The sequence below is a fragment of the Lithobates pipiens genome, unplaced genomic scaffold, assembly GCF_037356315.1.
Source record: "Lithobates pipiens isolate NorthernLeopardFrog02 unplaced genomic scaffold, aLitPip1_a1.2 Scaffold_13, whole genome shotgun sequence".
Taxonomy (NCBI): domain Eukaryota; kingdom Metazoa; phylum Chordata; class Amphibia; order Anura; family Ranidae; genus Lithobates; species Lithobates pipiens.
In genome coordinates this window covers 362,776,460-362,802,196 of record NW_027507718.1, presented here as the reverse complement: position 1 = coordinate 362,802,196, position 25,737 = coordinate 362,776,460, and the positions used below count along the sequence as shown (strand labels likewise).

Below are 25,737 nucleotides of genomic sequence, written 5' to 3'. Positions count from 1 at the left end.
CTTGCGGGTCATCTCAGCTGTGTGCGGAGGCGATACAGCTTCGGTGGATGTCAGTATCAGGTCGAGGAAGCACTTCGGGTTGCTATTTTAGCTCTCGGTATTGCGGAGCTACCGTCTCATGCGTCCATTCAGCCGCGCGGTAGCCACGCCCCCCCTGAATGGTATGGATTTTAAGGGGAACTCCACGCCAAATAAAAAAAAGGCGTGGAGTTTCCCCTAAAAATCCATACCAGGCCCTTTATCCAAGCATGCAACCTGGCAGGTCGCAGGAAAAGAGGGGGGACAAGATAGCGCCCCCCCTGAACCGTACCAGGCCACATGCCCTCAACATTGAGAGGATGCTTTGGGGGTCTGTAACCCCTCAAAGCATCTTGTCCCCATGTTGATGAGGAAAAGGGCCTCATCCCCACAATCCTGGCCAGTGGTTGTGGGGGTCTACGGACGGGGGGCTTATCAGAATCTGGAAGCCCCCTTTAACAAGGGGACCCCCATATCCCAGCCCCCCCGTTTGAAATGGTAAGGGGGGTACCATTTCACAGACCCCCAAAGCATCCTTCCAATGTTGAGGGCATGTGGCCTGGTAAGGTTCAGGAGGGGGGGGGGCTCTCTCGTCCCCCCTATTTTCCTGCGGCCTGCCAGGTTGCGTGCTCGGATAAAGGGTCTGGTATGGATTTTTAGGGAGAACTCCATGCTATTTTTTCTTTAAATTTGGCGTGGAGTTCCCCTTAAAATCCATACCAGACCCGTCTGGTATGAATATTTAGGGGGAACCCCACGTCATTTTTTTTATTTGACACGGGGCTCCCCTTAATATCCATACCAGACCTGAAGGGCCTGGTAATTGAATTTGGGGGAACCCCACGCTTTTTTTTTTTTTATCAATGACTTCCAATGAATTCTCTGTATTATGGGGAGCCGACAATTCATTATAGCTGCGAGTGATTTTAAATGACTTTTTTTCCTGCAGAAATTACACTTCGTGCAGGGACAGTTCTAAGCATGGGAAACATGTGCCCCTTTACAGGCATACTATAGACACCCCCCAGGTACGAAATTTAAAGGAATATTACACTTTTATTGTTTCACTTTAAGCATTATTAAAATCACTGCTCCCGAAAAAAACGTCAGTTTTTAAAACTTTTTTTTTAATTGATACATGTCCCCTGGGGCAGGACCCAGGTCCCCAAACACTTTTTAGGACAATAACTTGCATATTAGCCTTTAAAATTAGCACTTTTGATTTCTCCTATAGACTTGGACAGGGTGTTCCGCAGCTTTTCGAATTTGCCGCGAACACCCCAAGTTGTTCACTGTTCGCCGAACAGGCGAACAGGCAATGTTCGAGTCGAACATGAGTTTGACTCGAACTCGAAGCTCATCCCTAGTCAGCAGCTAAACACTGTAGCTGCTGACTTTTAATAAGGACACTTCCCTGTCAAAGGAGTCCGCGATGTTGGCCCCTCGAGGCCGATCCGTCCATCGGCTTGGGTGCGGGCGCCACCATTGCAACTAAGGGAAATCCGGCAGTGGAGCCTGCAGGCTTCACCACTGGTTTCCTACTGCGCATGCACGAGTCGCGCGGCTCTTTCTGAATGGCTCGTCGTTTTCTGGGACACACAGTTCCCAGAAGGCAGCGGGGTGAAAGAGGAAATTACGCCATGGGCCGCGGCCAAGGTAGGAAGAAAGTACACTCAGTACTTCACAAAAGGTAAGTAATACTAAAAAAATTAAAAATAATTATCCAAAAACGAGTGGTGGCGGGGTGGTCATTCCTTTAAGAATAACTTGTAAAATAGGGTGGACTCTGCTTTAAGTAAAATGCTGTATGTAAGCTGGATAAGAACATTTAATATTCATGCACCGACACTACTGCTGACTAGAGATGGGAAGACCTGGAAAAAAGAAAACTGTTTTGTTTTTTCCAGTTTTTTTTTAAAGCAGTTTTTGTTTTGTTTTTTAAAGAAAAAATTGAAGAAAAAAAAAGCGTGGAATATGTTCTTTTACAGTGATAAATATATATTTGACATGGTATTCAAACTATATAAAACATGAAGATCTTAATGAAAGATTTCTCAGACTTCATGTAAATGTCTAAATTATTGCAAGTTATCTCAACCGACGACAAGCAATTCCTGGGATTACAGTTCAGTTAACACTGTACTTCTCAATGCAGTTTTTAAACAAGAGAATATGTATATTGTCCACTAGGGGGCACTGCAGGGGAAAGGCGGTCCATCTTGTACCTCCTACAGTTGGGTGAGTGTTGGGACAGAAATTATCATGCCTTAATCATCAGGCCTTAATTGACAGGTAAGAAGGTAAATTTGTTTGACAATTTTGTTTATCTTTTTAACCTTTAAATGATTCCTATTAGTGTTCTCCATCATCACAGCATCATTTTTCCCTATAGTCTGGTCAGTAAATTTGTATTTTCTTTTCCTCCTCTCAGGAAAATGGTGAGACCAACATAGAGTTTGGAAATATTTCTGCAGTGCAATTTCTGCTGCGAGCAAACCTGCAATTTGAAAGTATTGTGAGAAGAAATATTATTTTCCAAATGCTACAAGGATGACGAAACACATCCTTGCATGGCAGAGGTGCCCTAAAGACATTAACCACTTGCGGACCACCCACCGTCATTGTATGTGGTCTATTTGAAGTGGAATACCGTTGTTATGGCAGCAGATAGCTGCCATAACCCCAGTATCTTCTTCAACGTGAGACGGTCCTCTTTCAGATAAAAGTTGTCTCCTATGGTAGCTTTGCCGCAAGATAATTTTTTTTTGAGGGCGGGAGAGGGGGCCCCCCTCCCGCTGCACTCCAGTAATCTCTGCCGCTTATCGGCGCCGTTGGTACTGGAAGAGACAATTGTGTCTCCTGTGAGACTGGATGTTGAATGAGGGAAAGATGGTCTCTGCTCGGCTCCATAACATTGGATGATGGAACTGATGTCAAATATCACTTCTGCCCAATGGTCTTTTTTGCAAAAAAAAAAGAAAGACATATATATATATATATATATATATATATATATATATATATATATATATTTATTATTGCATTAAAGTGTAAATGTGAGATCTGGGGTCTTTTTTACCCCAGACCTCACATTTAAGAGGTCCTGTCATGCTTTTTTTCTATTACAAGGGATGTTCACAGCCGGTTTCCTACTGCGCATGTTGTGCTGCGCTTTGTGAATGGGCTGAAGTTTTCTGGGACATGTGAAGTGTTCCAGAAGGCTGCGGGGGATGGAGGGGGAGCCCAACTTCTGGCTCAGTTTGCCGTGGCGAACTGAGCCAGAAGTGGGAGCGGGTACCTGCCAAAACCAGGTACCTGCTCCCCCTTCAAGGTGCAAAATGTGGCAGCGGAGGGGGGAGGAGGCAGACAAGCAAAGCTTCCCCTTTTGGGTGGAGCTCTGCTTTAAGGAAATTGTCCTGTTTTACTAACATAGAGCATAGGCTGCTGCAAAATTTCTGCTTAAAGCTATAGCAGCACCTTTGAACTTTATGACACTGACTTTGCTTTATATAATAAGTGTATGCTTGGTCAGACTTATGTTTTAGGGTACTGATGTATGAACATCAGATGCGTGGTAGAAAATTCCAGCATAAAAATGCAAGGATGGGCTGTATATTAAATGCATGTATTCACGTTTTTGCATGTATGCATACATGCACGTAAAAATTCTTCTAACTTTTCTCAGGTTGTGCACATATATAGGTGTATATGTGCTGATGCCAGTGTTAATTTTTACGTCAAATTTCAATTTAGTTTTAATCATAGTCTTTTGACTAAAATGCCATTTTAGTTTTAGTCATATTTTAGTTTTTTGACTAAAATGGCATTTTAGGTTTAGTCTTATTTTAGTTATCTTAATGGTTTTCGTTTTGATTGCATTGTAGTCGAAAATCTCCAGTACATTTTAGTCATCTAAAATCTAATAGGTTTAGTTAAAGTGATTGTAAAGTCTTGTTTAAAAAATAATAATAACAAACATGCTATACTTACCTTCTCAGTGCAGTTGGTTATGCACAGATCAGCCTGGATCCTCCTCTTCTTGGGTCACTCTTCACTGCTCCTGGCCCCTCCCTCCTGTTGAGTGCCCCCACAGCAAGCAGCCGAGTCACAGCTCCCTGTGTCCATTCAAAAAGTGAGCCAAGTCCCGGCCTCTCTATCCGCTGATTGCCTAACTGACTATTATTGACAGCCATGGGAGCCAGAGGTGCCTTAGCCAATCAGGAGAGTCCTGGACAGCTAAGACACTTGTGGACATCGCTGGAGAGAGATGGGGCTCAGACATATAATTAGGGGTGCTGGGTGGCTGCTACACACAGAACACACAGTTTTTTTTGTTTTTTATCATAATGTATAAGCATTAAGATAAAAACCATCAGCCTTTACAACTCCTTTAAATGGTAATGCATTATTTAAGCATTTCTCTAGCATTGCCAAACTCCTTATATACTGCAGTAAAAATCTAATAACATGTTGTTAAATATGGTATTAAGGTTTGAACATGCACTACAGACACAGATGTATCTGTTGTGATTCATATAATGTCTTTATAAATACAGTAATACCTCGGATTGCAAGTAACATGGTTTAAGAGTGTTTGCAATAAAAGCTATTTTTATTTTTTTTAAATCCTGACTCGGTTTGCGAACTTGTCTCGCAAGACGAGCAGGATTCAAGCCTCTGGGATGTGCAGTACCACATTTGGCCAGAGGTGCTGGGGTGCCGGTGACACTCGGAGCCTCTCAGAAACACTCGGAAACACTCCATTCCACACTGTCTCTGAGTGCATCTGAGCATCTCTGGCGCCCCCACCTCTGGCCACATGCGGTACTGCATACAATATTGGTCACTGTGGAACAAACTATCTGAGTTTGCATTGACTTCTATGGGGAAACTCACTTTAACCACTTAAGGACCGCTGCATGCAAATATACGTCGGCACAATGGCACGGACAGGCACAAGCACGTACCCGTCAGTGCCTGCCTTCCAGCAGGTGGGGGTCCGATCGGACCCCCTCCCGCTGGCTGCGGCAGTCCGTTTCACTTCGCTTGTGATCCGGGATGAGGGGATGGCCGTTGGTTTCTGCCCATCCCCTCGCAATCGCTCCTGGCGAATGAGAAGCTTCCCCTGCCTGTGTAGTATAAACACAGGCAGGAGAAAGTGATGTCACTCTCCTCGAGGCGGTCTTTTTGACCGGACGGGGAGGAGAGAAGACATCATAGTAAGTGGGCCAACACTACACTGACACGTAGGTACACATAGGCACACTTTCACCCCCAGTCACCCCCCGATCACCCCCCACCCCCCCCAGTCACAGTGTCACTAACTGCAGTGATCATTTATTTACTGATCACTGCATTTAGTGTCAGTTGTGACTGTAAAAAGTGTCAGGACAGTTAGTGTTAGGTCCAGGGTAGCCCCCTACCCCCCCTAATAAAGGTTTAACCCCTTGATTGCCCCCCAGGTAACCCTTTCACTCCCTTTTGCCAGTGTCACTAAGCGATTGTTTTTCTGATCGCTGCATTAGTGTCACTGGTGCCACTAGGTAGCTAGTTATTTTTTATGTTCACCGCCAGGTTTTTATATAGCGTTAGGTACCCCCATATACTAGCTAATAAAGGTTTTAACCCCCTGATTGCCCCTAGAGTTAACCCTTTCACCAGCGATCACCGTATAAGTGTCACTGGTGACGCTGGTTAGCCAGTTAGTTATTTAGGTTCCCCGTCAGGTTTTTAGTTTCAAACATTTTATTGAAGTATAAGGAGCAATACAATCAAGGTCAATACAATAGGCTTAATACAATAAGCTTAATACACTCACAATCAGGTGTATAAACCAGCAGATACAGATATATATTGGAAATAACAGTCGGAGTTTAATAATATCGTTATCATAGGCAATCAAGTTTTATCAGTACCATGTAAAGTAAACCCGTTTGGAGCGGCAAATATGGGGTTAGAGGTACTAGTGGGGTGATCTGAATAAGATAAAATAACGGGGTAGAAATGGGACAAATAAGTAACTATGTTGTGCACCTTTCAGCCATCCACCCCGAATGGGAACTCACTGTGGAGGTGAAAGATACACTAATTGCGAACTGTAGGTTTCAGAACAGGATCTCTAATCAATGGTTGGTGGGTTTATGAACCACCCATTACGCAACATTAAAAAGCAAGGAAATAGGGATCAAAGTACACAGATGTTTAAAGTCATAACAGGCTTCTATTGTGGGAGTTGTAAGGGAAGAGAAAGGGGGGGGGGGGGGAGGAGGACGTGGGAACTAGAGGGGGTGTATATAGTGGCGGGGGTGACGGACTTACGTTTGTGTGGAGTGTCTCAGGTCAGAGTGAATGAGAGAAGAAGGGGTAGAAGAGGACCGAAAATGAATCCAGCATGCCTATATCTGGTAAAATTTGTCGTGTCTGTCGTGTGATTGGAAGATGAGTCTTTCCATTTCCTCAGTTCTGTTAATCTGTCGGTACCAGTCTTCTAGCGTGGGGGCCAATGTCGACTTCCATCATCTGGGAATACATTGTGTAGCTGCATTTATCATATGTAGAGCCAGTGAACGTTTATAACTGCGGTTAGGTATGGGAGTGTGGTGTAAGAGGTACTGGGCTGGAGAGTATTCTAGTTGATATGTTGTTATTTGTGTGATTTTGTCGTGAACTTTTTCCCAGAATGCTTGAATCATCAGACAGTCCCACCATATATGGAGGAAAGAGCCCACGGTTGACTTACAACGCCAACAGATAGGAGACATGTCAGGGAATATTTTATGGACCTTGTCGGGGGTGCGGTACCATCTAGAACAGGGGTGCTCAACCTGTGGCTCTCCAGCTGTTGCAAAACTACAAGTCCCATCATGCCTCTGCCTCTGGGTGTCATGCTTGTGGCTGTCGGAGTCTTGCTATGCCTCATGGGACTTGTAGTTCCGCAACAGCTGGAGAGCCACAGGTTGAGCACCCCTGATCTAGAACAAAGTTTGTATCTGTTTTCCTGTGTGGAAACATTAAGAGATCCCTTGTGTGTGTGGTTATAGATCAACAGCCAGTCTTCATTTGTCCATGTAGTGCGAAGCTCAGTCTCCCATAGTTGCCGTATGGGGGTGTGTAGTGAACTGTCTGCAGTGAGTAATGAAATCATCTGAGAAATGATATGTGTTTGGGGTTCCGCACTATTGCATAGATTTTCAAAGGAGGTAAATGGTCTGGTCGAATGGAAAAAGTGTCGAATTTGTAGATACTTAAAAAACGGTAATTGTAACTCTGGGAATTTAGCTATCATCTCCGAGTAGGAGAGCAGAGTTTTATGTCGGAAAAATTGGTGTACTCTATAGGTGGGCTGGGGTTGTGATCTTGAGGGATCTCTGGGTACAATATCCGGCTGAAAATCGGGGTTGGCAGATAAAGGAGTCATTGGACCGCTTGGAAGATGTAAGCCAAGTGTGTTTGATGTTCGATTGATTGCACGAATCGAGGGTTCAATTAAGGGGTGTGTTTTGCACGTCTCAGGGATACAGGATTGAGGAATCCACGGTAAATTGATCAGAGGGAGGGGAATCATTGATTGTTCTAATTGAACCCAGGCTTTGGAGTGATGGTGTAGATGCCAGTCTACTATCCTCTGCAGAAGGTTGGCATGATAGTAAGTGTGAACGTCCGGCACTCCTAGGCCCCCTTTTGTCTTGGGGAGGATGAGTTTCGCCCAGCTTAGGCGTGGGGATCTGTGAGACCATATAAAGTTTCTGCACATCTTTTTGTAGGCGTTGAAAAACGCTTTGGGGAGATCAATAGGTATAGCTTGCAATAGATATAGCAATCTTGGGAGCACATTCATTTTTAAGATGGCAATCCTCCCAAACCATGAAAAGGACGTCCTGTGCCATTTCAGGAGGTCTTCTTTTATGTTCAGGAGCATTGGGCCGAAATTGCATTCATATAAGTGGGAGAGAGTGTTCGGGAGTTTAATACCTAAGTATGTTAAAGTATGATGTTCCCATTGGAAAGGATAGTTTCCTTTACATTGTGTTACAAGCCTATCTGATAGGGTGACCGGTAATGCTTTTGATTTATCGAAGTTGATCTTTAAATTAGATATTGTGCGGAAAGTGTCCAAATCTTGTAAGAGGTTGGGAATGGAGATGATAGGGTTGGAGAGGAAAAGCAAGATATCATCTGCGTACACAGCGAGTTTGTATGTCTTGTTGTTAACCGATATCCCAACGATGTTTTGGTTTTCTTTGAGCATGTTAAGGAGCGGCTCCAAGGTAAGCACAAAGATGAGCGGGGAGAGAGGGCACCCTTGGCGCGTGCCATTGGTGATAGAGAAGGCGTTCGACAGGTGGCCGTTAACTTTCACCTTCGCTGTGGGAGATGAATACAAGAGTTGTATCATTTGCAACATCCGAGGAGGAATTCCAATATATTTTAAGGTTGAGATCATATAATCCCAGGCCACCCTGTCGAACGCCTTCTCAGCATCTAGGGAAAGGAAGAAGCCTTCTGTGTGAGATGTGGTGAGCCAATGGTGAATGTTTATAGCTTTAATGGTATTATCCCTGGCTTCCCTGCAGGGACAAAGCCTACTTGGTCGGTGGATATCAGGTCAGGGAGTAGGGGCGATAGGCGATTCGCTAAAATTTTGGCATATATTTTCAAATCAACATTGAGTAAGGAGATAGGGCGGTAATTAGTGACTAAGGAAGGATCTTTACCAGGCTTGGGTATTAAGGTGATATGTGCTTCTAAAAGGTCTGAGTTATTTCTATTAGATTGTGGCAGGGCATTAAAGGTCTCGACTAGGTGTGGGGACAATAGATCAGGGAAGGACTTATAATATGCAGCCGTAAACCCGTCTGGGCCCGGGCTTTTGCCCGACTTTAATTGTTTGAGTGTCTCTGTGATCTCCATTAATGAGATAGGGTTATCCAGCGAGGACGTGTCTAGAGTAGGTAAGGGTGACGGGGCATATTTCGATAGAAAGTCATGTATAACATCAGCCCTAGGCGAGGTATCGGTTATATGGGAGGATTGAGGTAAATTGTATAATGATTGGAAATACTGAACAAATTGCTTTGCTATGGCATCAGGTGCAACAATAGAATTTCCAGAGGAGGTCACAATTTTATGTATGGTGTGCAACATTCTGTGTTTCTTTAGAGCTTTCGCTAAGAATTTGCCAGCTTTATTTCCGAATTCATAATACAATTTGTGCGTGAGAGCAAATTTGCGTTTAACTGATAATTGTAATTCCTCTAAGAGCTCTTCTCTGGCTGTTGTAAGTTCGGTGAGACTGGAATTAGCAATGGTGTGTTTATGTGTCCGCTCTAAAGTATATATTTGACGGTGCAAAGCTGCGATACGTGCCTCTCTGATTTTCTTCCGTTTCGCGGCTAACGAGATGAACAATCCTCTCACTAGACATTTATGCGCAGCCCAGATGGTTTCTTTAGAGAATTCCGAACCAGAGTTGTCTAAAAAATAATGTTGTAAAGGATGGCTTGTTTGTTGTCAATGTCCAAAAGTAGCGAATCATCTAGTCTCCAGATAGGTGAGCGCTGGGGTGCAGTTGTCAAATTAAGGGTTATAGTGATCGGGTTGTGATCTGATAAAAATGCGGGTTCAATAGTGGCTCGTGTCAAGTGGCCTATGTCAGCTTGTGTGAGAAAGAGGTGGTCTATTCGTGAATATTTGTTGTGGGGGGGGGGGGGGAGTAAAACGTAAAGTCTTTGGTGGTTGGATGTAGTATACGCCAGGTGTCGTGCAGGATAAGGGATTGGAGTTCCACTTTGATGGCCCGCAATGCCCTATATGTAATACAGGAGGTACCGTTGGATGTGTCCAGGGCCGAGGAGAATGGAACATTAAAGTCCCCCCCAAGTATGAGCATCCCTTGTTGGAAGGCGGTGAGTTGGGAAAGGGCCTCCCTGAAGAATGGTACATGTCTCGTATTTGGAGCATATATGTTGGCTACAGTAATAGGTCGATTGTGAAGGTATCCTTTGAGGAAGAGATATCGGCCCAGTGGGTCCGATTGGACTGCCATGACAGTGAGAGGACAATGCTTTGAAATTAATATAGAGACTCCTTTGGACTTCGATTCGGCCGTCGTGGCGTGATAAACAGTAGGGTGACGTGAGTCTTGTAGTTTGGGGATGGAGTCGGTCCTAAAGTGAGTTTCTTGTATGAGAGCTATCTGTGCGTGTGCTCTGTGTAGGGTGTAGAGCAATTTTGATCTTTTCTCTGGCGTGTTTAAACCTCTAATATTGATCGAATAGAATTTAGTACCAGTGGCCAAGTCAGATAGAGGTATGTGGTCGTCTCGTGAAGGGTGTATGTCCGTCATAGTCAGTGTAATGCGGGCAAGTCAGGAGGAGGGGGAAGAGAGGGGGGAGGGCGCGGGTGGGAACAAGGAGAGAGAGAGTGGGGACTGACCTGTATTTATAAAGTCACTGAAGAGAAATGTGAACTTAGTGGCACTATGGGGAGGGGAGGGGGGATGGGGGGGGAGTGTCAGACCACTTGTTCAGTGGTACAAGAGGTAGAGCAGAGTAGGATGAATTGGGGAGCCCACGGCTCTATACGAGGGGGTCCCGAATGTCACCCTACAGTGGGGTTGGCTGTAACTCAGCCCAACAACGGATCACAAGGAATTTGTCTAGTGGGTGTCTGTACGGCACCCCAGGACGTTGAGACGTGTTTGGCAGACGCAGGTATACATCAGGAATGGTGAGCATGAAAATAAACTAACGCTGGGGTAAGGGTCTACAGAGAGTCCCACTGCGTGGGAAAACTGCGTAAAGCTTATCAATAGTGTATCAATCACAGGGGCAACAATCATGTTAAATTACAAGCATTTATAGCCCCTAATAGGCAAGATTGGGATACATAGCCTAAGACGTGTTGATGACATAAAGGGAAAACCAAATTGTTTGGTGTGAGTATCAGAAGCATCCTATAACACAAGAACCAAAAATCACCTAGAAGATTTGATCTCCGGGAGTTGTAAATTGGAAGGAAGCAATTTATAAACCTAAATAACATAACAACCAATCATATTAATAATACTTATCTATTAGGTAACCCTCAAAGAACCAGTCTCATGAAATGGGCGTATGATGGGACCTGCGGTAGTTCAAGTCCTGCCTTCGACCTGGCGGTGTCACTGAGGGAATCGGGGTCTTGTGAGTTAAACCGACGAACGACTTCTGGAATTGCGACAATCAGCAGTTCAGTGAGTAGAAGAGTACATCTAGCTTTCACAAGGCAGAGATGCCGAGCTGCGTAGCGACAGGTGAGCATTTTATTGGAGCGTAGTTATTCACTGGGTTTCTCGAGGTTACAGAGCTATCAGGGAGTCGTGTATGCGGGAAAGAGAATGTTGTACATCATATCATAGGAAGTGGAACGCGCGGCCCCCCGTCGTGTAGTATGTAGCATATCTCCATGTTCTGGAAGACTTGCAGCTCGGAGGCCAGTTCGGGGAATGACGACAGACCGTCTGTCAGGTTATCCGAATCATGTCCTACAAGGCAGGTATGGTCTGAATCGTTACCAACGCTGCGGCAGGTGACCATCGAAACTAGGAATGATGTCAAATAGCAAACATAACGAACAAAAGGCAAAATAAAAGGTAGTAACAGAAACGAGAGCACCGGTAATGTGCGGCCACCGCCAACTTACTTCACTGGTGTATAAGGGAGGCCTCTCACCGTGGTGGAAAGGTGGCTGACATAGAGTCAAGTGTAGAATTCTCATCACAGCAGTGAAGTGGAGGAGACGGTAATTCACTCAGTAGTCTCTTCTTGCTCGACGAGCGCGCGGAGATGAAGAGGGACTGTGATCCCCGCGGGCAATGTCAGGTGGGCGAAGTCCTCTGGGCCCAGAGGGGGATCGCCGTCTGCGGAAGGAAGAATCCTGGGTTTCCATCGGATCTGTGCGTTGCCTAGGCGCCTTGGGTATCAGTGGATGGAAGGAGGAGTACCAGTTAGGAACCTCAACCATGGGGATATTTAAGATAGAGCAGAAATTTGGCAAGTCTTCTGGTACCTTCAGATGTGCCGTGCGACCTAAATGTGATGCTGCGAGGCAGAAAGGGAACTTCCACTTGTATAGTATTCCGCGTGTTTTCAGGACGTCCAGCAGGGGGCGTAGATCTCTACGATGTTGTAGAGTGATTCCCGAGAGGTCCTGAAATATCTGAATAGGTGTAGTACCAAATGATATAGTTTGTCTTGATCTGGCAGCTTTTAAGATGTCTTCCTTAAGACGGTAGTTGACCAGACAACAAACAATGTCCCGTGGAGGGTCAGTGTCTCTGCCTTTGGGCCTCAGAGCGTGGTGGATGCGTTCTATTTCAATGGTAGAATTAGGCTGTCTGTCCAGTACCTCATTAAAGATGGAGGTGATGGCTGAGGCAATTTGGTCGTTTTCAACTGATTCAGGGAGGCCTCTAACCCTCAGGCTATGACGCCTCCCCCTGTTGTCCAAATCTTCTAAATGGCGTTGGATATCCCTCATTTGCAAAGTGTGGGAGTCCAGTTTCCTCGTGGTTTTGCGGAGCGTTATCTCATGTTGGTCTGTAATCCTCTCCACCGTATGCATGCGATCTGACAGACCTCTGATATCTACCCTGAGTTCCGCAATGGCTGCCGAGAGCGTGTCCTTGATGTCTGAGGCAATTGAGCGCAGGTCGTACATGTTAATCGGTTGCGCGGGGGGCATCTCCTGTGTGGTAGGGTCACTCGATCTTTGAGCTGCCGCGTTCCCAGCCGGGAAGGTGTCAGATAAGACGATCGTCCCCTGCGAGTTAGGACGGGAGTCTGAGGCCTGAGAGGAGTTGTGGTGGGAGGGCGCCATGTTCCCTCGTTGTGACCTGAACATCTCCGGGATGTTGTGAGGCGGTTGTCCGGCTGTATTCTCCCTCGGGGGAACGAGATCTGGATGCCGAGGACGAGCGGGAAGCAGTGCCCATCGTTAGGTGAAGCACAGTGGTGAGAATACCTGCGATATGCAGAGGGTTTCGTCCTGGGATGCCGGAGCTAGGAGCTTAAGCGACCGCCATCAAGCTCAGCCAGGCCACGCCCCCTCCCCGTCAGGTTTTTATATAGCGTCAGGGACCCCCATATACTACCTAATAAAGGTTTTAACCCCCTGATTGCCCCTAGTTAACCCTTTCACCAGTGATTACCGTATAAGTGTTACGGGTGACGCTGGTTAGTTAGTTTGCTTTTTATAGCATCAGGGCACCCACCATTTATTACCCAATAAAGGTTTAACCCCCTGATCACCCGGCGGGTGATATCAATTAGGTTTTAGGGTCAGATAGGGTCTGCGTCGCCCCAGGCAGCGCTAGGTTAGTGCCATTACCGCTAACACCCACGCACAAAGCATACACCTCCCGTAGTGGTATTGAATCTGAACAGATCAATAGCTGATCTGATCACATCTATAGTAGTGTCCCCAGCAGCATTGTTAGCGGATCAGCCCAGATGCCTGGTAGCACCTGCATTTTGCCCCTCCGCCCAGCCCACCCAAGTGCAGTATCGATCGATCACTGTCACTTACAAAACACTAAACACATAACTGCAGCGTTTGCAGAGTCAGGCCTGATCCCTGCGATCGCTAACAGTTTTTTTTGGTAGCGTTTTATACAGTGCCTTGCGAAAGTATTCGGCCCCCTTGAACTTTTCAACCTTTTGCCACATTTCAGGCTTCAAACATAAAGATGTAACATTTTTATTTTTTTGTGAAGAATCACCAAGTGGGACACAATTGTGAAGTGGAACGAAATCTATTGGATTTTTGAAACTTTTTTAACTAATAAAAAAATGAAAAGTGGGGCGTGCAAAATTATTCGGCTCCCTTGCGTTAATACTTTTTAGAGCCACCTTTTGCTGCGATTACAGCTGCAAGTCGCTTGGGGTGTGTCTCTATCAGTTTTGCACATTTTTTTGTTATTATTCAATCACTTGGGACAAAAAAAAAATAAAAAATTAATGGGCTTAACATGCCTCTCAGCAATTTCCTTGAGGTGTCTACTTTCCAAAATGGGGTCATTTGGGGGGGTTTGTACTGCCCTGCCATTTTAGAACCTCAAGAAATGAGATAGGCAGTCATAAATTAAAAGCTGTATAAATTCCAGGAAATGTACCGTATATACTCGAGTATAAGCCGAGATTTTCAGCCTCTTTTTTGAGGCTGAAAGTGCCCCCCTCGGCTTATACTCGAGTCATCGCTGTCTGCCCGCTCGATCAGCGTGTCGAGCAGACAGACAGCGGCCATTCTGATTCAAAAGCCGCGCCTCCGGCTCCGCCTTCGCCTGTGATAGGCGGAACACTGAATTTCCCAGCAGCCTGTGTTCCGCCTATCACGGGCATCCGCTCATCCTCGTACTACGGACGAGGATGATACGACGTCCGTGATAGGCGGAACACAGGCTGCTGGGAAATTCAGTGTTCCGCCTATCACAGGCGAAGGAGGAGGCGCGGCTTTTGAATTTTACAATGGCCGCCGACGAAGAGGGCACGGGACGGAGGCAAGGCAACGCACGTCACGGGACAGGACGGGACGGGACGGGACGGGACGAAGGCAAGGCAAGGCACGACACGGGACGGAGGCTCGGGACAAAGGCTCGGGACACAGGTAGGCTGGACACACACACACACACACACACACACACACACACACACACACACACACACACACACGGATGGAGACACACACACACGGATGGATGGATGGATGGAGACACACACACACACAGGGATGGATGGATGGATGGATGGATACACACACACACAGGGATGGATGGATGGATGGAGACACACACACACAGGGATGGATGGATGGATGGATGGAGACACACACACACAGGGATGGATGGATGGATGGATGGAGACACACACACACAGGGATGGATGGATGGATGGACACACACACACACAGGGATGGATGGACGGACACACAGGGATGGACGGACACACAGGGATGGACGGACACACACACAGGGATGGACAGGCATGTCTCACCCTCGGCTTATACACGAGTCAATAAGTTTGCCAGTTTTTTTGGGGGTAAATTGGGGGCCTCGGCTTATATTCGGGTCGGCCTATACTCGAGTATATACGGTACTCTAGTTTGTAGACGCTATAACTTTTGCGCAAACCAATAAATATACGCTTATTGACATTTTTTTTACTAAAGACATGTGGCTGAATACATTTTGGCCTAAATGTATGACTAAAATTGAGTTTATTCGATTTTTCTTATAACAAAAAGTAGAAAATATCTTTTTTTTTTTTTTAAATTTTCAGACTTTTTCCATTTATATCGTAAAAAATAAAAATCGCAGAGGCAATCAAATACCATCAAAAGAAAGCTCTATTTGTGGGAAGAAAAGGACGCAAATTTCGTTTGGGTACAACATTGCATGACCGCGCAATTACCAGTTAAAGCAGTGCAGTGCGAAATTGTAAAAAGACCTCTGGTCCTTAGGCTGACAATTGGTCCGGGGCTTAAGTGGTTAATATAGGAGTGCTTTGGATTACAAGCATTCTTCTGGAATGAATTATGCTTGTAGTTTAAGGTACCACTGTATAACCAAGTTTCATAAACAGAAGTGCAACTTTCAAATATAAAAAAAAACAAAACAAAAAACGAACTTTCCTGGTGCCTCCATGGCAGCATACCTGTGACAAGCTCCGCCTTGGCTCCTCCCTCAGGACTAGTTAATATTATAAAAGAAAAGGTTAGTACAGCCCCCGCATTCTCCTTTTTTTCCTCATACCTCCAGTCCTCCAGTCAAGGTTCCAATAGTACCCCTCCTCCTGTCGCAAGGATGTCACACCCACCCAGATCCCCGCAGGCTGGACCTTCACATCTGGCAACTGAAAGGAAAAGGTTCCAATCCCTGGGGTGCTCCGACAAAGTGATCGCAACCCTGCTCAAAGCAAGAAAAACATCCACGAACAACATATATGATAAAGTATGGAACAAGTTCAGGACCTTCATGCTTGATAGAAAATGTGATCCAGGTTCCCCTTCGTCATCTCAAATTCTTGAGTTCTTGCAGGCAGGCCTGGACCTAGGGCTTGCATTAGGTACATTGAAGGTACAGGTGTCAGCGATCTCAGCAGCAACCAGTAGAAGATGGGCGGAGGATCCATTGTTAATCCAATTCTTTAAGGCCGTCAGGAAGATCAGACCACCAACCAAACAATCTTTTCCCACTTGGGACCTTACGGTCATCCTGGAGTCCTTAGCCAATCCACCCTTTGCCCCTTCGAACTCAATATCACTCTGGAATCTAACTTTAAAATTAGCCTTTCTGATAGCCATAACCTCCGGCAGACGGGTGTCAGAGCTCCAAGCTTTGGGAGCAGATCAGGATCACATTATATTTTACCCAGATAGAGTGGAACTCAGAACAGTACGAGGGTTCATTCCCAAGGTCGCTTCATCCTTGAGCATGTCAGAACCCTGGGCACTCCCAACATTTTCTGAACAGGACTCTGTTGCTCTTCATGAATTAGACATCGCCTCCACTCTGAAATGCTATCTGCAAGCCACAGCTTCATTCCGAGCTTCCATCAGACTGTTCATAATTCCCTGGGGAAAATACAAAGGAAAGGAGGCATCAGCCAGAACGATCGCTTCATGGATCGTCAAACTCATCCACAAGGTGTACAGGACAAAGGGACTAGAGACCCCTTCGGCGGTCAGGGCGCACTCCACAAGAGCGGTTTCTGCCTCTTGGGCGGCAAGAGCGAATGTGTCGATCGAAACTATTTGTCGGGCAGCGACCTGGTCGTCCCAACACACATTCCTGAAACATTACAGGGTGGACCCAGGAGCTCTCTCCTCAGTGGAATTTGGCAGACAGGCAGTCACTTCGGCCTTCGCCTCTTCTAAATAATAAATTCTTTAAATAAACCTCTAAGCATTATCCCACCCGTCTCAGCTAGTTATTTGTCACAGGTATGCTGCCATGGAGGCACCAGGAAAACAGAAAATTGTATCATACTTACCGTAATTTTCTTTTCCTGGTGCCTATCCATGGCAGCATACATTCCCACCCTCGGTATTCTATATTAACGAGAATGCGGGGGCTGTACTAACCTTTTCTTTTATAATATTCACTAGTCCTGAGGGAGGAGCCAAGGCGGAGCTTGTCACAGGTATGCTGCCATGGATAGGCACCAGGAAAAGAAAATTACGGTAAGTATGATACAATTTTCTGTTTTATTGGCTGTAATGCTATTGTACATATTACCTGAATATATAACAACAATAAATATTAAGACAAGAAAAATAGGAAAAGCCTTTTCCTTCATTTTTCCTCCTTTAGCATCTTAGTAGATGCCCCCTACACATTCTTATGTGGTACTGCAGTGTTAATTTTGACAATAAATTTCCATTTCGTTTTAGTCATGTTTAGTCGTATTTTGACTAAAATACCATTTTAGCTTTAGTCATATTTTAATCATCTGAATTTTTTTAGCTTTAGTCGTATTTTAGGCGACTAAAATAGTGTTAGTTTAGTCAACTAAATTAACACTGGTGGATACACATAAAATACTGTCCAGCATTGCAGACTTTTGTATTTTTTTTACTCATCTATACGCAGCACACGTTTATGTGACTGTGTACACAGGCCAATTAAAAACAATGAGCTGCATTTAGATCAGAAAAAAATGCCTGTGTTTCTAAATATCTTGCATTTGTAGGCATCAGTGTGCAGGAGGCCCATAAGAGGATTTGTTTGGCTGTGTGGTTATACTAAACCCTTGCCGACCAGCACACAACTATGTACATCGGAACAATGGCACGGCTGGGCAAATGGGCGTACCTATACGTCCCCTTTAACACGCGGCTTAGTGGGCGTGCGCATGCCCGCCGCGTACTCCATGAGCGTGCCTGTGAGTCCCGCGGACTTGATGTCCACTGGGGGCCCGCGATTGTGACATGGAGCAGCAGAACGGGGAGATGTCTATGTAAATAAGGCATTTCCCTGTTCTGTCTAGAAACATGACAGAGATCTACTGCTGCCTGTCATTGGAAACAGTGATCTCTGTTATTTTGTAGTGAGCCCACCCCCCTCACAGTTAGAATCACTCCCTAGGACACACTTAACCCCTTGATCACCCCCTAGTGTTTAACTCCTTCCCTGCCAGTGCTATTTACACAGTAATTAGTGCATTTTTATAGCACTGATCGTTGTATAAATGTCACTGGTCCCAAAATAGTGTCAAAAGTGTCTGATGTGTCCGCCGCAATGTTGCAGTCACGATAAAAATTGAAGATCGCCGCCATTACTAATATTAAAAAAAATTAATAATAAAAATGCCACAAATCTATCCCCCCGATTTTGTAGACACTATAACTTTTGCGAAAACCAATCAATATATACTTATTGCGATTTTTTTTAATCAAAAATATGTAGAAGAATACATATCGGCCTAAACTGAGAAAGACATTTTTTTAATATATATATATATATATATATATATATATATATATATATATATATTTTTTTTTTTTTTTTTTTGAGGGGGGATATTTATTATAGCTCTTTTTTTGTTTATAGCACAAAAAATAAAACCCACAGAGGTGATCAATTACCACCAAAAGAAAGCTCTATTTGTGGGGGGGAAAAGGACATCAATTTTGTTTGGATGCAATGTTGCACGACCACGCAATTGTTAGTTAAGGTGAAGCAGTGCCGTATCGCAAAAAGTGCTCTGGTCAGGAAGGGGGTAAATTCTTCCAGGGATGAAGTGGTTAATGCATGTATATTAGGCTATTAACACATTTTAAGATTTTCTTTTTATCATCTAAATATTGATAAAGTGAGTCACTTTGAATTAGCAGACATTAACATAATCTGTGTTATGCTGTGCCAAAACTGTATTAAATAACACAAAACATGTAAACAACTTTACAGGCGCCTATCAAAGAAGGTAAAAAACACAGCTGCAGAGTTGGAGTTGGAGTTGGAGTTGGAGTTGGTTCGGCTCGTTTTCAGATGAAATACATGGGACCATACTTGCAGAGAGATGAGAGGTCAGACCCGGACCCAAGAGTGCAGAATTTCATACCAGATACATGGCAGGTAACAAATGCAGTGCAAGGTTAAAAGCAATATACACAACTACACAAAAACAGCTCCTACATTATCAAAACACAAACAGGCAGCAGCTGAATGGCTGCCATGACCAACATCAGAACTAGTGCAGTAACACTTGAACCCCAACCAGTAATGGGAGAATCATGGAAAATGTTCTAAAACGTGCAAAAGTTAAAGTGGTTGTAATGCCTCATTTTTTCCCTAAAATGAAAATTAAGTTTATACCCATCTGTTTGGGTAATGGTATTGCCTAGACATATGCACCGTCAATAAATTTGTTTCTTTCGTTCCATTCCGTTTCGTATTAGAATTAATTCTATTTTGTAATTCGTACAAAATACAAATTTTCGTTAGGTTTGTTAACTTTTCGTAACAATTACGAACGTTCGTTATGATGAATTTGAGGAGCTCCTACCATCCCTATGCTGTGCTGACTTCCTGGGTTTTTAACTTTTAGGTTCGTTAACTTTTCGTAACAATTACGAATGTTCGTTAGGAATTTTGATCCGAATCTTGTAAACGAAATTTCGGATTTCGTACAGAATTCGGAAGCATAGCAATTCATATTTCGGATCCTCTTGAATGTACAAATTTACGGAAATTTGTACGAAGCTAATCACACATGTCTAGTATTGCCCAGAGTGGTCTCTTACCTCTCATTCTGGTCAGTGATTGTACATAAGCAAGAGCCAGCATGACCGCCAGGCCACTAGAATAAGTAGTCAGTGATGGCAGCCTTCATGTTTTCGTTAAATAGCTACAAATACCATCTGAAATGCTTCAATGGGAGCTGTTTTAACTGCCAAAGAATTTGTATATTCTGTTTATCAGTCTTGAGATTTACACAGTTCTACTACACAGCATGGCCAGGTTGGTGACTTGACTGCATATAGGCAATATAACCTGGTCACCTTGACACTCCCAGAATAGACAGTTAAAAATCAGCAGCAGACTTATGAGCCCTTTCAACTGCACATTCAATTGCTAACAGCAGGGTGTTTGCTTGTTTGCTGTGTAAAGTCTGCACTGCCTGTTTGGCCCTTAGCCCTTGCACACACAGTCAGACATTCCGACCACAAAATCCGTCAGATTTTTTTCCGACGGATTTTGTCCGAAACTGTTGTTGTATACACACGGTCGGACAAAGTTGTCAGAAAATCCGATTGTTCAGAACGTGATGACATTCGTTCATTACAGCAGGACTACGTTCAGGCTATTAGCCAATAGCTTTGGTCTCGTAATTTGATCTGAGCATGCGTGGCACTTTGTCCGATCGGGAACAAACGATTGGATAAAATCCAATCGGATCATGTTGTCGGAAAATTTTATCTCCAGCTCTCAAACTTTGTTGGTCGGACATTCCGCGAACGCTAACCATGAACGCGGCCAAAAGTTTGCGAACCTCAAGGTTCGCGGCGGACCCCATTGACTTTAATGGCAAGCGAACCTTAAAAACCTCCAGGTCATATTTTCAGCCACAAAATACTTACTAGCTGTGCACACATAGTCCCACAACATGGACACTGACATAACAAAAGTATTAAGTGAATCTGGGATTGACAACGACAAGCATTCTTTTTATATCTGTGGAATTTTGACGATTCAGGAGCGCATGAAGGCCATGGAGGAGAGGCAAGGTCAGGCCAGGCTATGAAGGGGGTGCAGGAGATGATCAGTGTCCAAGTCAGGGTAGCGCAGTCCTGTGCCAGTGTCCTAGTGTGCCAACCTGTGCTTGAGCCCCTCCCTCTGCCCGGCCCTTACCCCACCTTTGCAGGGCTCCAATGCGGTGGTCCGGAGGTGCCAGTCCAGTGCTGATCCGCAGCCATGGTGCTGGCACTGCCTGCTGATTGGCTTCTCCACTGCTATCTCCCTCACTGTCTGAAACCAGCATCGCGATAGAGACTGAGCACTGACACCAGCACCGTGATAGAGAGCACTGACACCAGCACCGTGATAGAGAGCACTGACACCAGCACCGAGATAGAGAGCACTGACACCAGCACCGTGATAGAGAGCACTGACACCAGCACCGTGATAGAGAGCACTGACACCAGCACCATGATAGAGAGCACTGACACCAGCACCATGATATAGAGCACTGACACCAGCACCGAGATAGAGAGCACTGACACCAGCACCATGATAGAAAGCACTGACACCAGCACCGTGAGAGCACTGACACCAGCACCGTGATAGAGAGCACTGACACCAGCACCGAGATAGAGAGCACTGACACCAGCACCGAGATAGAGAGCACTGACACCAGCACTCATACCAGCAACTTGGTGCGGGACCCAAAAATATGACACTGCTCAACCTTTTCAAACAGGAGGATACGGGCATATAGTACGGTGTGATTTTTTTGTACAAGGAAGTGAGCCAAAGGTAGAAAAAAGGTCCGTGTGCTAGATTAAATAAATAGTTTATAGAGTTATGCATATACATGGTCTACTGGTCACATGTGTTGAATTCCTCCAAGATACATGCCTCATTCATTTTTATAAATGTGAGGCAGTTAACACTGTCGTGAGCTAGGCGAGTGCGCTTATCGGTCACAATCCCCCCTGCTGCGCTGAACGTCCTTTCAGACAGGACACTGGACGAGGGGCAAGCCAACAGTTCCATTGCAAATTGGGCAAGCTCTGGCCAGAGGTCAAGCCTGCCCACCCAGAAGTCCAGGGAGTTCATCACTTCTCAGAGCATCCACATCGGCCGTTAACCCAATGTAGTTGGACACCTGTCGGTCTAGGCGTTCCCTGATGCTGGATCCTGATGAGACCTATCGATGGGTCAACTGAAAGAATGACCTCATATCAGAAGTCACCAACACATCTTAAAACCGCCCTCTTCTTGCAGGCGCTGTTGGATTGGTACCTGCAACTCTTTCTCTGGGAGTGGGAATTCCTCCTCTGCCAGCGAACGCAAAAGCAGAATGCAGCATTTCTCTAAGCAAGGCCTGTAAGTGCTCCATTCTGACAGCCCTCTGTGATGGTGGTAACATTTCCGCCATTTTGTGTTTGTACCGGGGGTCTAAGTATGTTGTCACCCCTTTACCTTTATGCTTTTTATACGGGGGTCCCTGTTAAAACACTGGAGCATCAAGGCCCCCATTTGCACTAAACTGGAAGCAGTGTGGTAGCCTGGCTCCTGCTCATCATCCAGGATAATGTCGTCCTCCTCGTTCTCCTTTCCCCATCCACACACAACAACAGGGATCCCAGAAAGGTTTAAAGCATGCTCTTCTTGCTCCTCCTCATCCGCCCCATCACCATCCTCCTCTGACTCCTCTTCAGACTCCTGTTGTTGACTTGTCACAGATAGAGTAGCCCCTCTGGGAATTAATCCAGCATTGCGACTTCCTCATCTTCCTGCTCCTCCATGGCTTGATCAATGACATGACGCAATGCACGCTCCATAAAGAAGGCCTAAGGTATGATGTCACTGATGGCGCCATGGCTGCGACTGACCAGATTGGTGATCTCATCAAATGGCTGCAGAAGTCTGCATGCGTCGCGCATGAGCAGCCACTGGCGCGGTGAAAAAAAAACAAGCTCCCCAGAACCTGTTCTGCCGCAGAGTTCGTACAGGTAGTCGTTAGGCTGCTCCAGCAGAAGTGTGCAGTTATCAAGCATATAGAAGGTTGAGTTCCATCGCGTCGGGCAATCGCAAATAAGACATTTGATCGGCAGATTGTCGCCGCTGAATGTCAGCAAGGCGAGCCATGGCCGTGTAAGATCTTCTGAAATGGACCGAGATTTTCCTTGCCAGCCGCAAGATGTCCTGGATCCCAGGGTATTTGACAACGAATCGCTGCATGACCAAGTTTAAGACTTGTGCCATGCATGGCACGTGTGTAATTTTGCCTCGTTTCAATGCGCTAAGCAGATTGGCACCATTGTCACACACCACTTTACCAACTGTCACATTGAGCGGTGTTAGCCACTGATCTGCCTGTGAACGCAAAGCTAAAAGGAGTGCAGGGCCAGTGTGGCTCTTGGCTTCCAGGCACAACAGACGCAGCACAGCATGGCAACGTCTTGCCTGGCATGTCGAATAGGTTCTGGGGATCTTGGGCGGCGCATCGGAAGAGACGCTAGCAGTGGAAGAGACGCTAGCAGCGGAAAAGGAGGAGTCAGCTGAGGAGGAGAGGGAGAAGGATGGAGTAGGAGGAGGAAAAGAAGAACGAGGCCTGCATGCAATCCATGGCGGTAAAACCAAATCTACATGGGTGCCACGGGTTACATGCTTGACGGCCGTTTGAAGGTTCACCCAGTGGGCAGTAAAAGTTATATACCTTCCCTGCCTGTGTTTGCTAGACCACATGCAGCTGCAGTCACTGATCAGTGTTTCCTTATGGTGCTGCATCCCGCTGTCAGAATACAATGTCCAATGGTATGCTATCTCCCTCACTGTCTGAAACCAGCACCGCAATAGAGACTGAGCACTGACACCAGCACCGTGATAGAGAGCACTGACACCAGCACCGAGATAGAGAGCACTGACACCAGCACCGTGATAGAGAGCACTGACACCAGCACCGAGATATAGAGCACTGACACCAGCACCGAGATAGAGAGCACTGACACCAGCACCATGATAGAAAGCACTGACACCAGCACCGTGAGAGCACTGACACCAGCACCGTGATAGAGAGCACTGACACCAGCACCAAGATAGAGAGCACTGACACCAGCACCGAGATAGAGAGCACTGACACCACCACTGATACCAGCAACTTGCTGCGGGACCCAAAAATATGACACTGCTCAACCTTTTCAAACAGGAGGATACGGGCATATAGTACGGTGTGATTTTTTTGTACAAGGAAGTGAGCCAAAGGTAGAAAAAAGGTCCGTGTGCTAGATTAAATAAATAGTTTATAGAGTTATGCATATACATGGTCTACTGGTCACGTGTTGAATTCCTCCGAGATACATGCCTCATTCATTTTTATAAATGTGAGGCAGTTAACACTGTCGTGAGCTAGGCGAGTGCGCTTATCGGTCACAATCCCCCCTGCTGCGCTGAACGTCCTTTCAGACAGGACACTGGACGAGGGGCAAGCCAACAGTTCCATTGCAAATTGGGCAAGCTCTGGCCAGAGGTCAAGCCTGCCCACCCAGCAGTCCAGGGGGTTCATCACTTCTCAGAGCGTCCACATCGGCCGTTAACCCAATGTAGTTGGACACCTGTCGGTCTAGGCATTCCCTGATGCTGGATCCGGATGAGTCCTGTCGATGGGTCGGCTGAAAGAATGACCTCATATCAGAAGTCACCAACACATCTTAAAACCGCCCTCTTCTTGCAGGCGCTGTTGGATTGGTACCTGCAACTCTTTCTCTGGGAGTGGGAATTCCTCCTCTGCCAGCGAACGCAAAAGCAGAATGCAGCATTTCTCTAAGCAAGGCCTGTAAGTGCTCCATTCTAACAGCCCTCTGTGATGGTGGTAACATTTCCGCCATTTTGTGTTTGTACCGGGGGTCTAAGTATGTTGCCACCCCTTTACCTTTATGCTTTTTATACGGGGTCCCTGTTAAAACACTGGAGCATCAAGGCCCCCATTTGCACTAAACTGGAAGCGGTGTGGTGGCCTGGCTCCTGCTCATCATCCAGGATAATGTCGTCCTCCTCGTTCTCCTCTCCCCATCCACACACAACAGGGATCCCAGAAAGGTTTAAAGCATGCTCTTCTTGCTCCTCCTCATCCGCCCCATCACCATCCTCCTCTGACTCCTCTTCAGACTCCTGTTGTTGACTTGTCTCAGATAGAGTAGCATCTCTGGGAATTAATCCAGCATTGCGACTTCCTCATCTTCCTGCTCCTCCATGGCTTGATCAATGACATGACGCAATGCACGCTCCATAAAGAAGGCATAAGGTATGATGTCACTGATGGCGCCATGGCTGCGACTGACCAGTTTGATGATCTCATCAAATGGCCGCAGAAGTCTGCATGCGTTGCGCATGAGCAGCCACTGGCGCGGTGAAAAAAAAACAAGCTCCCCAGAACCTGTTCTGCCGCAGAGTTCGTACAGGTAGTCGTTAACTGCACATTTCTGCTGGAGCAGCCTATCAAGCATATAGAAGGTTGAGTTCCATCACGTCGGGCAATCGCAAATAAGACATTTGATTGGCAGATTGTGTCACCGCTGAATGTCAGCAAGGCGAGCCATGGCCGTGTAAGATCTTCTGAAATGGGCCGAGATTTTCCTTGCCTGCCACAAGATATCCTGGATCCCAGGGTATTTGACAACGAATCGCTGCATGACCAAGTTTAAGACTTGTGCCATGCATGGCATGTGTGTAATTTTGCCTCGTTTCAATGCGCTAAGCAGATTGGCACCATTGTCACACACCACTTTACCAACTGTCACATTGAGCGGTGTTAGCCACTGATCTGCTTGTGAACGCAAAGCTAAAAGGAGTGCGGGGCCAGTGTGGCTCTTGGCTTCCAGGCACAACAGACGCAGCAAAGCATGGCAACGTCTTGCCTGGCATGTCGAATAGGTTCTGGGGATCTTGGGCGGTGCATCGGAAGAGACGCTAGCAGCGGAAGAGACGCTAGCAGCGGAAAAGGAGGAGTCAGCCAAGGA

At 45.9% G+C, this 25,737-nt stretch overlaps 1 protein-coding gene across 2 annotated transcripts in view; it reads left to right on the top strand.

Annotated features, from left to right (window-relative positions):
* LOC143975136 (putative ATP-dependent RNA helicase DDX60) overlaps positions 1-25,737 on the top strand; it is a 595,575-nt gene that overhangs the window by 260,198 nt on the left and 309,640 nt on the right. For both annotated transcript variants that reach the window (XM_077477174.1, XM_077477173.1), the window contains exon 16: positions 18,962-19,129. In XM_077477174.1, coding sequence (XP_077333300.1) covers positions 18,962-19,129 — 168 coding nt within the window. The remainder of the gene's footprint in view (positions 1-18,961; positions 19,130-25,737) is intronic.